This window comes from Oncorhynchus mykiss, chromosome 32 (assembly GCF_013265735.2).
Source record: "Oncorhynchus mykiss isolate Arlee chromosome 32, USDA_OmykA_1.1, whole genome shotgun sequence".
Lineage (NCBI taxonomy): Eukaryota > Metazoa > Chordata > Actinopteri > Salmoniformes > Salmonidae > Oncorhynchus > Oncorhynchus mykiss.
Window position 1 is genome coordinate 15,948,204 of NC_050572.1, and position 13,170 is coordinate 15,961,373.

At 41.3% G+C, this 13,170-nt stretch overlaps 1 protein-coding gene across 3 annotated transcripts in view; it reads right to left on the bottom strand.

The window, feature by feature from the left end:
* Positions 1-2,728: 2,728 nt before the first annotated feature.
* Positions 2,729-13,170, bottom strand: part of cap2 (cyclase associated actin cytoskeleton regulatory protein 2) — a 31,938-nt gene continuing 21,496 nt past the window's right edge. For all 3 annotated transcript variants that reach the window (XM_036971440.1, XM_021559940.2, XM_036971441.1), the window contains 9 exons: positions 11,529-11,672; positions 10,830-10,915; positions 10,539-10,644; positions 7,590-7,770; positions 6,939-7,114; positions 3,837-3,960; positions 3,545-3,627; positions 3,155-3,295; positions 2,729-3,009 (listed from right to left, as the gene is read on the bottom strand). In XM_036971440.1, the coding sequence (XP_036827335.1) occupies positions 2,926-3,009; positions 3,155-3,295; positions 3,545-3,627; positions 3,837-3,960; positions 6,939-7,114; positions 7,590-7,770; positions 10,539-10,644; positions 10,830-10,915; positions 11,529-11,672 (1,125 nt within the window). In that variant the 3' untranslated portion in view covers positions 2,729-2,925. The remainder of the gene's footprint in view (positions 3,010-3,154; positions 3,296-3,544; positions 3,628-3,836; positions 3,961-6,938; positions 7,115-7,589; positions 7,771-10,538; positions 10,645-10,829; positions 10,916-11,528; positions 11,673-13,170) is intronic.

The window sequence follows — 13,170 nt, forward strand, 5'->3', positions numbered from 1 at the left end:
GAAACACAGTTAGCAAACACTAACAATGTATATGCATGTATTTGAATGTATGCTAGTGCAAACAGATTCATTAAATGATGAACAGTTTAGATGTTGTTTTGTGTGTTGTAGGTTTAGGTTCCTGATGGCTGGAATGTAATCACTTGTTGTTTGAGCTGTCATGGTCTCCACTGGAACATTTATTATGTTTCCAGTTTAAATTCTCTCAACATTATTGCTCTTTTCCATATTTATGGCACAGAATAAAATGTGCCACAAAAAAATTTGATTATCAAGTCCAAACCAATATCAAAACACATCACACAAGCATTAAAGTTTAGATTTAATTTTGAAAAACGATAGACATTTACATACACTAAATTCACTGCTGGGTATGAATTAGAACATGTGACAAGCACTACTGGTGTATTTCCCCTCAAAAGGATGGTGCTACTGAATGCATTTGTGCCCCAATACAAAATGCATTAAAGAAATGAAAACAATTTTGTTTTACAGTAGAGTATTCCGACTAACAGGTATATAGACAAGACTTCAGTGCGCATTGAACATGACGAAACATTTCTCTCTATGTTGATTTGTATCTACGCATATTAAGGCTTACAAATACAGAGCTGGTCATATTAGAACAATCTATTGGTGGTGATGCTACAACCATATATATTTGGGTTAGGCACATGAACAAGAGATAAGCAAGTTATATCTTACAAACTAGATATCAAATGCAATTAAACTCTCGCTATTGTTATCCTTTACATTTTTTCCCTTCCATTTCACTATGACAATTGCACTTGCTTGAGTAATACTGACATCTAGTCTGCTATCAATGCAATATACACTGAACAAAAATATAAATGCAACATGTAAAGTGTTGGTCCCATGTTTCATGAGCTGAAATAAAAGATCCCAGAAACGTCCCATAAGCACAAAAAGCTTATTTCTCTCAAATGTGCACAAATTTGTTTACATCCCTGTTAGTGAACATTTCTCCTTTGCCAAAATAATCCATCCATCTGACAGATGTGGCATATCAAGAATCTGATTAAACAGCATGATCATTACACAAGTGCTCCTTGTGCAGGGGACAGTGAAAGGCCACTAAAATGTGTAGTTTTGTCACATAACACAATGCCACAGATGTAAAAAAAAAAAAAAAAAGAAAATAAAAACGTTGAGGGAGTGTGCATTGGCATGCTGACTGCAGGAATGTCCACCAGAGCTGTTGCCAGAGAATTTAATGTTCATTTCTCTACCATAAGCAGCCTCCAACGTTGTTTTAGAGAATTTGGCAGTACGTCCAAACGGCCCCGCAACTGCAGGCCACGTGAATGGTGTTGTGTGGGCGAGCGATTTGCTGATGTCAATGTTGTGAACAGAGTGCCCCATGGTGGCGGTGGGGTTATGATACAGATAGGCATAAGCTACGGACAATGAACACTATTGCATTTTATCGATGGCAATTTGAATGCACAGAGATACCGTGACGAGATCCTGAGGCCCATTGTCTTGCCATTAATCCGCCGCCATCACCTCATGTTTCAGCATGATAATACACGGCCCCATATCGCCAGGATCCGTACACAATTCCTGGAAGCTGAAAATGTCCAGTTCTTCCATTGCCTGCATACTCACCAGACATGACACCCATTGAACATGTGTGGGATGCTCTGGGTCGACATCTACGGCAGCATGTTCCAGTTCCCACCAATATCCAGCAATTTCACAAGTCATAATCAACAGCCTGTTCAACTCTACGCGAAGGACATGTGTCGCGCTGCATGAGGTGGTCACACCAGATACTGACTGGTTTTCTGATCCACACCCCTACCTTTAAAAAAATAAGGTATCGGTGACCAACAGATAGATGCATATCTGTATTCCCAGTCAGTTAGTTAGGGCCTAATGAATTTATTTCAATTGACTGATTTCCTTATATGAACTGAAATAGTTGCATGTTGCATTTATGTTTTTGTTCAGTGTAGTATAAAAAATACATTTACAAATCTATCATGCAATATAAACATGATACAACCGTTGACTCAACAGCTAGATGTGAATAGTTGAGTATAGTAGAGTATTACAGCAAACCAAAACAGTGTATGCTAGGACATCCTGTGGAACATACTCCAACTGGCTGTTCAATTCAATCCTACTTCTCATACAAATCAAGTCAACGCTTGACCTCATTTTTCAATACTTTCTGCCTCAATCCAATAAAATCACAACAGTGCACAAAACAACATGACAATGCCAAGGAGGACTGAAATTTCAGGGTTCTCTCCAATCAAAATGCACCTCCAAAATGCATCTTAATACAGTTTGTCTTATCAGGGTTGCATTTTCTGCTTTTAATTTGAAAATATGTATTTATATTGTACCCATATGTACTCATCATTTTATTGCTATGGCACACACATGTAAGTATGATACTTAGTTTAAGAAATACCTTATTTTGCACCAGCAGATTTAACAGATAAACATAATGGCTACACTTCCTCTTTATTCCAAATTTGAATGCAACTTTTTAACTAGTTTGCAAGTTTAACTAGTTCTACACATGACGAAACCTGACAAATACTGCCTGCGTGTTTAAATAGTAGACCTACCATAATTCTGTGAATAGTACAGTAGTTTTGTGGAGGAGAGTGCTGTGCAACCAATAAGCTGAACAAACAGTTCCATAACAATCTACCATTTCAAAGTGCAGAGAAAAAAACAATAACAAGTCATCTTAATGGATACAACCAGGCTTACAATCAACCTACAGTACTACTAGCTAGGCAGTTACAGTGTCTGGTTTGTCCTTTTATTACTTGTAATAGCCAGCCTATATGGGTTTGTGAAATCTTTGACGCAGAGGGAAAAGGGAGGAGAGGAAGAGGAATAAGTGGGGGTGTGAGAGAGATGAGGACGATGAAATATCAGCGGTCAGCCAGCGATCTCTGTGGGTTCTGTCACCAGTTTGGATCCGTCCCAAACCGTCTTGAACTGCTCAGGAACTGGGAACTCCCTCTGTTAAACACACAATGTTTAAAACAAAACCACACTTAGCCACACTCTCACTCAGTCTCATACTTATACTCATCTCTCTCTCTCTCACACACACACACACACAGTCTGAAATGCAAACACTCAACACACTTTCATACACACTCACATAGTCATCGTCCTGCGGTACCAGGATGTTCATCTCAGAGCTCTTGGCGCTGATAATCTCACAGTCCAGAGCGTCCTTACTCAGGTAGACTTGGCAGCCCTCTGTCTTGTTGATAGACATGGTGGGAACTCTACCCATCACCTGGACAAAAGTAGTGCAGAGCATCAGTACAGATTCATCTATCTTATGACTAGTCACGAGACTGGAATTTATCCTGACCACGTAACCTCACCAGAAGAAATGATGGCCCAACATAACATATAAAAATAAAAGTGTCAGTACCTTACATCTACTATAGCTTCACAGCGGGTACATTGGAGTTGAACTTCAGATGCAGAGAGGATATGTTATTATGTTATTTTCTAGAACATGTATGAAATTTGAGCTGACCTGCAACTTAATGTCTTTAGAGTTGATGACTTCCACAATGCCAACAACGTTGTCAAACACCAGACCAAGCTTCTTACAGTTATCTGTCAGAGGTGAACATCACAGAAAAACATGAAATCGGTGAGGGTTTAGAGAGAGAGAGAGAGATACCGGATTGATGCTGTCAAAGACAACAAAGAAATTGTCCACTGTACAGTATATGGCCATGCCTTTGCAAATGACGTTGCCATATACATAATCAAATCTTAATAACAGAACTATAACAAATAAAACAATGGATGGTTGAACTCACCCACAATGATGGAGTTGATCTTTCCCTTTATCTGTAAAGTAGAGTTGCTGCAGCCGAAGACATAGGCCACCTGTCTCAGCTCTGGCTCCTCGATAACCAGGTCATGAGCCTGGTCAAAGTACTCCTGTGGGGTGAAACAACAAACAAGACCTGTGACCATCTGACCCATCTCATGTTTGACCCTTCACTTTTGGATGACCTCATTGGGTTTAGCACCAGACATCACAATCGCCTCTGAAAGAATACAGTCACACAAACAGCAGTCTTGGTCTTTGAATCTGTGAGGCACCTAAACTTTCCTGAATCACTAGGAAAAAAATGATTAAGGGCCTCCATGTCCTCCATTTATACTGAACAAAAATATAAACAAAACATGTAAAGTGTTGGTCACATGTTTCATGAGCTGAAATAAAAGTTCCCAGAAATGTTTTATGTGCACATAAAGCTTATTTTTCAAGAATTATGGGCACAAATTTGTTTACATCCTTGTTAGTGAGCATTTCTACTTTGCCAAGATAATCCATCCACCTGAGAGGTGTGGCATATCAAGAAGCTGATTAAACAGCATGATCATTACACAGTTGCAACTTGTGCTGGGGACAATAAAAGGCCACTCTAAAATGTGCAAATTTTTAATTTTTAATTTAAAATGTGTCAACGTTGTGAACAGAGTGCCCCATGGTGGCGGTGGGGTTATGATGCGGGCAGGCATAAGCTACAGACAACGAACACAATTGCATTTTATCGATGGCAATTTGAGTGCATAGAGATATCGTAACGAGATCCTGAGACCCATTGTCTTGCCATTCATCATGCCTGCATACTCACCAGACATGTCACCCACTGAGCATATTTGGGATGCTCAGGATCGACCTATACGACAGTGTGTTCCAGTTCCCGCCAAAATCCAGCAACTTCACACAGCCATTGAAGGAGTGGGACAATGTTCCACAGACCACAAACAACAGCCTGATCAACTCTATGCGAAGGAGTCGCATCCCTACCTTATTTTAAAGGTATATGTGACCAACAGATGCATATCTGTATTCCCAGTCATGTGAAATGCATAGATTAGGGACTAATGAATTTATTTCAATTGACAGATTTCCTTATATGAACTGTAACTCAGTCAAATCTTTGAAATTGTTGTATGTTTAAATTTTTGTTCAGTGTAGACAGGGTTGGGGAGTAATATAATCCATTACATGTAAGGGATTACAAAAAAAACGGTAACTGTGATCCGTTACGTTACCAGCAAAAAATATTGTAATCAGATTACAGATACTTTTGAAAAACTAGATGATTTCTTCTGGGATTACTTTTAAATTCAGAAAGGATGTTTGCGGAAAAAACATCTTTGACACTTCTCTGTTTTCTCAAAGGCATTCAAATCAGCATTGAAAAAAGTTGCAAGTTTAACTTTGTTCCACCTGAGCGAGTCTGACCACAAGTCAGAGACCACTATGATGACACACCAAATGTGTTTGATGGATTGTGGGAAAAGAGCAGGAATAGGCATTCGTAGGCTATGGTCAAAGCTATGTCTTCCAATTGTGTGACTGCTGTCGGCATCCAAATATTATCCAACTTGAATAAATGCTTGGAGATAAGGATGACAGCAGTGGTACATAACCTACGGGCGATACTGATATCACTTATTATTGATATCTACATAGCGCATTGACGTGAACAACACTGCTGCTCTCTTATTTATCTATTTGTGGTTGTTGTGGATGGCTGTTCACAAATCTGTGTATTTGAACCCAATAATGGTTGAATTCAAGAAGTTTAAGCTGCCGATCAATCATTGTTTTTGAAACCATTGGACAGCCAGTGAAAAATGTGTTCTTGCAACAGCTGCATAGTGCAGATCCCAGCCTATGGAATAAAAGTTGGGCTTTTATTGCTCAATGTAATTCATGCTGATAAAAAATAAATAATTCATAGGCCTAATGGACACATGCTCAAACTTGCACACTTTTGATAGACTTAAAAGTGGCAATCGGTAGTTGCTACATCCAATTTTGGACTTATATATCCATTGAGTCTTGAAGAATATAATTTATAAATGCCTCATGAGTTTAATTAAACTGTCACACTCCATGAGAACCTTGTTTTACTCCAATGTTTATAAACATTGTAAATGTAACAACCTGTATAGCCTCATAACATGGTTAAAACAATCATGTATATATATCATGGATGGTCAGTCTTTGCATCAATAGCTCTGTCTATTCATCTGAGAGTGGTTACATTTCTCCAGGCCCATCCCTCATCTTTTTACCAAAACAGAGGCAGGTTGCCATTTTGTTATGGTTTTATCTGTGGATTTGACCTATAAACAGCTGTATATTATCAAGATATCAACATGTTACCAACAAAAAGGTAAACAATAGGCCTATCGCAAATGCAGCATATGGCCTTCATTTTTCACATGTAAATAGCACTTTTCAGTAGTTCTCAAAGCAGGCCATTACATGAGCGCAGCATTTATTTTTCAACTCGGATTAAATGAGCCCAATCAGTCTTCCATGACAACAAAATCATAAACAACAGAGTAGAGCTGGCTAATAAGTCCTTTGTTTTGGGGTCATGCTCAAGTAAAACAATTTGGATAATCTATACTTCCGTAATTCCAAATCCTGTTCTTGAAGATCAAGGGGTATAACATTTATTGGAATGACTGGAATTCTAATAGACTTCGGATTTTAATGTAAAGATATAATTTAATCGTATTTATTATATGTAGCAGAAAGTATATGGGTTAGAAGAAGCCTACATAACCAACCATAAGCAAAATGTAACATTCATTTATGGCCAGCTATGTAAACCTTAACCCTTTATCCTGCAATAGATGTCATTCTGTTGGTAACATACCTTTTTGTCTTCTTCTAACGTCTCTTAAGGGGAAAGTCATCTAAACGTAACTGAATGTAATCAGATTACGTTAGAGTTTAGGTAATACAAAAGTTACATTGCGGATTACAATTTTGGACAGGTAACTAACGGATTACATTTACAAAGTAACCTACCCAACCCTGAGTGTAGATAATAGGACAAATTTGAAGCCTGGCATGCAAAGCAAAATAATAGGTAACGTACCACCCTCCATTTCTTCCCCTCCAGCTCCAGCAGAGGGGGTCGTTTCTGGGGAGGCGCTCTGTTGGAGGAGCCTCCGGGGTTTCGGCTCTTTGGTGGGGAGGCATGATGCTCTCCTCCCTGGGTGCGAAGGGAGGGGTTCTTATGGGTCATCTGGTCCTTTGAGATGTGCTTTAATGCTAGTGGACAGAGAGAGGGTACTTACTTGTATTCACTTGTTTAGAAGTTATTGTTTTAGTACAAAAATCTATAATAAAATGTATGATCTCAAAATCAAACAAATTTTACCCTAACTGTTGATTAATAAACACCATAGAAATATAATGACTATTTCTATGTCCTCAAAACACAGCAACTCTCTTCAATTCTCCCTCTCTTTCTCCTTCTGTTTCTCCTCCTCTTCCTCGTCTTCTCTCCTGTCTTGGCTACCTTTAGTGATGTCAGCTCCCTGGTTCAGCTGGGCGAACAGGGCTGAGTGCTGGGCAGTGGTGCTCTCAGGACTCTGTAACTGTTGATTCAACCCACATCCTCCCTCTTCAACTCTCCCTCCCTTTCTTCTTCTGTTTCTCCTCCTTCTTTTCCCTCCCTCCCTCTCTCCCCCTTCTGCAGTTGGATCAGAGCTCTTCAACCCCTGGGTGACGGTGGCTTGGCTACCTTTAGTGATGGCTTCTCCTTGATTCAGCTGGGCGAAGAGAGCTGAATGCTGGGCCGTGGTGCTGTCGGCCTGGGGCGGTTCGCCTGTGAAGACTGGTGGGGGTCCAGGGGGTGGAGGTGGTGGAGGGGGACAGGGACAACCAGGGGCAGGGGTGAACAGAGAGGGAGGCGCAATGGGACCCTGTGGGAGAGAGAGAGAGAGAGGCATGTTACTGTGAATCAAGACAAGATGATGGTGAGAAGGGTTCTGGAAATACAGTTGTACTTCTTCCCCTGGCCAGCAGGTGGAGTATAGGACAAATATTTATATTCAACTGGTTTCTTATAGCAGAGGTGCCAAAGCCAAGAGCTGGGTTAAAACAAAAGCCTTCACACCTTGTCCCTGTGGCTCTCTAGGACCATAGTTGTACAACCCTGGCCAATAGGAATCATGTCTAAAAGAGGAGCTGTGTCAGGGGGCTGTTCGTAATATGCATATGATGATCAAGTGCAGATCTAAATTCTCTGACTGAGAATGGGATTCAATCCGACAATGCAGATTTGAAATACAATGTTCGCAGATATTGCATTCACGGTAAACGCTGCATATGCTGGGTCAATCAGAGATTTCCTTTAAATGTCAGGTGTGCTATAACACGGTTCTAAGGCGGGTTGGATTGAATCCCGGCCTAAGTCCTGCTGCTCTACTATAGATGCCTTTTTTCTCATTGAAAGCCTTACTTACCAAGCTAATGAACAGATTCATTTAAAGCCACCTGCCTGCCAACTCCAGTAAAGACAAGCAGACAGTCTCTCTGTCTCTTTCTGTGTCGGTCTGTCGGGGTCTGACTGCAGACTGCACAGCTGCCGCGGATAGTTACACATGGTCCACCTTCAATGCTCAAACAAGCCACAACAGCTGTACATATGCCCAAGAATTAGAGCTGAGTGCAATGAAATTAAGTGAGAGCTGTGTGTGTGTGTATATGTGTGTGAGAGTGTGTGCATGTGTGCCTGCCCTTCTGAACAGCAGCCGCCAGATTATAGAGTTAGGAGAAAAGCCCAGTAGTTTAAGTTACGCCGTGGGGTGTGTTGAAGCAGGTGTGTAGGGCCTGAGACACAGGGCTTTTGTTGGGTCTTTCTTTTTTGAAGAAAACCTCCATTAAAGTCCACCCTGAGGACCACCTGTCCTCTCCCCACACACACACACACACACACAAAACCCTGACACCTAATGGCAGGAGGAACAGCTGACATACAGCCACTGCATGCTCTCGGGTTTCACTCCATACACACACACACACACACACGTGCACAGGCACACACACAGTCCATCAAATTGTGTGGCAGCCTGTGTCCCTCAAAGGACCACACAGAGGATTCTGGCATATCACTGAAAAAAGACAGTGGCCTTGACCTGAGTTCAAAACTCTTTACATTTTAGAGACTAAATGTGAAGTTTAAGGAGTTTTACTTTTAGTTTTATTATCACGTAAAAAGCCAAACAAATAAACGCTTCACTTCCACTGGAAGCAGGGATATGATTTCTGACTGGAAACCTGCCCTACAGTTGGACTTTCTTTTCAGAGAGGAGGGGAAGAGAAATGATGTAGGCTCTTAATTTGTTCACCCTGATGTTGCAGGAAATGTCAGACTTGATTTGCCCTAACAAAAAATGTATCAACTAGTGGAACCTGGTGAGAGGAGCTATAGGAGGACGGGCTCATTGTAATGGCTGGAATGGAATAAAAGGAATGGAATCAAACATGTGGTTTCCATATGATTTGATATCGTTAAATTAATTCCATTCCAACCATTACAATGAGCTGTCCTCCTATAGCTCCTCCCACCAACCTCCACTAGTATCACTAGCAACATCTACAAAAATGTCCATTAATTAATGATCAACTAATTAATTATAATCCACACAATAATTTCCAGTTGCTGCAGGATTATTTTCCTGCTGTGAGAAACTGGTCAAATTAAGATCCTACATCTGTAGAAGAAGAGCATGAATTCCCAGCAAACTTTTATAAACAGAAGTGTGTGTGATGGGACAGGGCGGGGGGTTTGACTCTACAATTGCACAATTGAGAACCATAAAGCAGCCACCAGAATACCAGGCACCAAGTTGTTCATACAGGCTGGTCCTTACGCCACCAACTGCCTGCCTGCATTAGTACACATAGAAATATACACTGCGTGGTAATTAACATGAGAACTACTGTACATCCTAAATGGCACCATATTATATAGTGCACTACTTTTGTTCAGTGCCCTATGGGCTCAATGTAGGAAATAGGGTGCCATTTGGGATGCAAGCCCTGAACCGCTTCAGCAATATGGCAACGGAAAACCACGGTCAGGCTCTGCTGCGCATGAAAACAATTGGACATGCCATAATAATCAGACTATTATGTCTCGACACAAACTGTAATTCATTGAGTCTTGTTCCTGTCTGTTTAAACCTGTATGGCAAGCAGGGCTATAGTTCATCCATAGGGCCAGGAGCGTTTTCTGACCATGTGACCTGATCACGAAAAATCCTGGTCCTATTTATCCAATGTCAGATAAAAGTTCTGAGAGGTTAGGCAGTGGGACCTGAGTTTTTTCTGCTCAGGTTACACATTTGGGAAAAACTCATGGCCTTGTTCCTATTCCTCCAACATATGTCGAAGTGCTGAGTGCTCAGGGCAGGGTTGAGGAGGTTGGATCAGGAGCTATTTGCTGCTGTAACACATACAATAGATAATGGAATGTAGAGGGAATGCCCCACTGGACGTTAGCTAGAGGATTGTAGTCCTGAAGCACTGTAAATTACAGTCTGTAATAAAAAGACATAGTAACTGTTCATGATATGTCTTTACATGACTGATGTTTTTCTATTGTCTCACTCCCAACTCAATACTATGAAAATATAATTACACTGCTGTTTCACTGTTTTGTAACGATGTTATGAAAGCTACTCACAGTCTTGCTCCAGACCAGGCCTGTTGTGTGATGCTGTTTAATGAAAGCCTGGAGCTCAGTCCAGATGGACAGGTAGGATCTCACCCACTCCACATGACGCTTGTCTCTACAGAGAGAGGGACAAGAGGAGAGGGGGATGACAATTAGTGAGATGTAAACAGAGACGGACGAAGACAGAGAGAGAAACAGACGGACAGACAGAGCAGGAAGAAAGATATAGATAGAGCAACAATAATCTGCAAAGTTACTTATCCGCAACAGTTGATGTAATCCACCACCAGCCATACTCACGAGTCTTTATAGTCTTTCAGAACTCTGTTAGTGTAGAAAATGGCAGCATCATTCATCTCCTTCACATAGGGAACTGGCTTCTGGCTCTGGAAGAGAGATGGAGACACCAGAGAAAAAAATTGTAAAACAAAGCTGACCCCATATACATTCAGACAGCTCTGCTCTGCATTCAATGACATATGGACAGAGAAATGGAGAGAATATTATTATGTCACTCACCACCTATTGGACAGAAATGCATTAAACCACAGTGACTGTACAGTCGACAAGCCATATATACACACACAAAGGATAGGCCACATGCATCTTTGGCTAGTGTCGAGCAAAGACTAAAGAGAATGTGGTGACGTGAGCGTTCAAACAGGTTTGACACAAATCGTGTGAAACAGTGGCTCCCTGGCAAACAGTAGACTTGTTCTGACAGAGTCCAGACCACAATTTCAGTCTCAAAGCAGCTTGAGTGGAAGGGATTTGATGAATGTAATGGTATGGATATTATACCAACATTCAACAGAACCAGTTTTTTCACTGGTAGTTTAGAAACACAAAGGAGAGGGAAAAGGAGACACAGTGAAGAAGATGCATGGTCCAAGACGGTCAGAAATAGAGACCTGTGTCGCTGCCCTATGTGCCACCAAAGTGAGTGAGTGAATGGGTGATGAGGAGGTTAGATAAGTGAACAGTTCGTTTTCTCCTCACCACAGCAACCCAGCCCAGCGCTGGGATGCTCTCGCTGACAGCTGATAGGTGGTTGAATTGGCTGCTGCCACGGTTACGCTCCCGGAAGTTCTGAATCTCCTGGATCTTCTCTGAGATAGGCTTTAGCAGGTCAGCCAGCTCCATCTGGGAGAGAGATACAGGGGGGGGGGGGGATGGAGGAAAGAAATGCTTGTCAACAAAAACTGAACAATATCACAGGTGGTGTCTTTTATATATACGTAACTGACAATATAAAAATAGCATTTATCAATGACTGTTAAAACTCAACACCCATAAATTACTCTGTAATAGTGCTCTTGGCAGCTCACATTCAATAGTCTGAGAGCACCACTCTCAATGGTCCAGTTACTCCAGTTCTGCTACCTTGGTTATAACGGATTGCCTTGCCCACAAGCAACCTGCCATGCAAGCCAGCTGGATGTAAATGACAGTTTAGAACTGGGCTACTGGGACTTTATTAGAAGGACCCTATTTTCAATAGGAACTTCCAGATCCCTTCTTGCTTCCATCCTTCTTTCCCGCTTTCCTCCCTCCCCTCCCAGCATTCCTCTGTTCATTAGGAGATCCCTCTGGCCTTGTAAGGCACTGGGGAAAGGAATGCATTGTTTCCCTAGTAATACTGCTGTACAGTTCTCTTATTTTGACCTGTATCTAAACTGATGTTGCTATGACAATTTAACTAAATATTCCCTGCCTTGTCGATATGCTGTGGGAAAGATAAACAAGTATAATCATTTCTGTTTCTTTATTTAGCTTTATTTTGAGAAATGATGTGATTATTCTTGTGTTGCTAAGGCAACGAATTGAATTGCATTATGGGTTAGATACATTTGCTCTTACAAAAATGTATTTTGATTGAACATGCTTTAAGGTTTTGATATGTTGTCACAATAAACACATAATAAAGTACATCATCCAGTGTATGAGGTCATCCAATCAGTGGGTTGACTACTAAAACACAGCCCCTCCTAAGGAACGTTTACAGACGTGGAGAGGATGAAATAATCCTCCTTTCCACCTTTAATAAGACTGTTCAATGGGATCTGGAGAGAGTGAAAGTAAAAAGTCAGTCGACTTTCGTATGAAAGGACTGTCTATCTCGTGTGTCAGAGGGAGAGGCAAAGAGAGAGGACCCTTTTTTGAACAAATTCTTGCCCAAATCAGACGCACATGATTTTCATAACCCGAAATAGACAGTCCTTTCATAGGTAGGACCAACGTCGACTGACTTTTTACTTTCACTATCTACAGATCCCATGGAAAAGAACTTGCTAGAGGATTCTAAAAAGAAAACCACTTCTACATGAAATGTGATGATAAGACTCAGGGAGTTTTCCAATACATCTGTGATGATGATAAGCCCAGGCGGTCAACAGAGCCGGGTCAAATCATGTGGTCAGGAAAACCTCCCGGCCCTCGTGATGATTCATCTGTCAGTTCTACATATCTCTGAGGCTAGAGATCTCTCTCCCTTGTCTGGCCCAACGCTTCTTCCCGCCAGGCTACCTAAAGTGTACGATCAAGCTATTTGATCTGTATCATATCAGCGTACAATATCTGATATCATGGCTTGGCATCCCATATGCTGACATTCACAGACATGCCAGGCTCTGAGCTATAA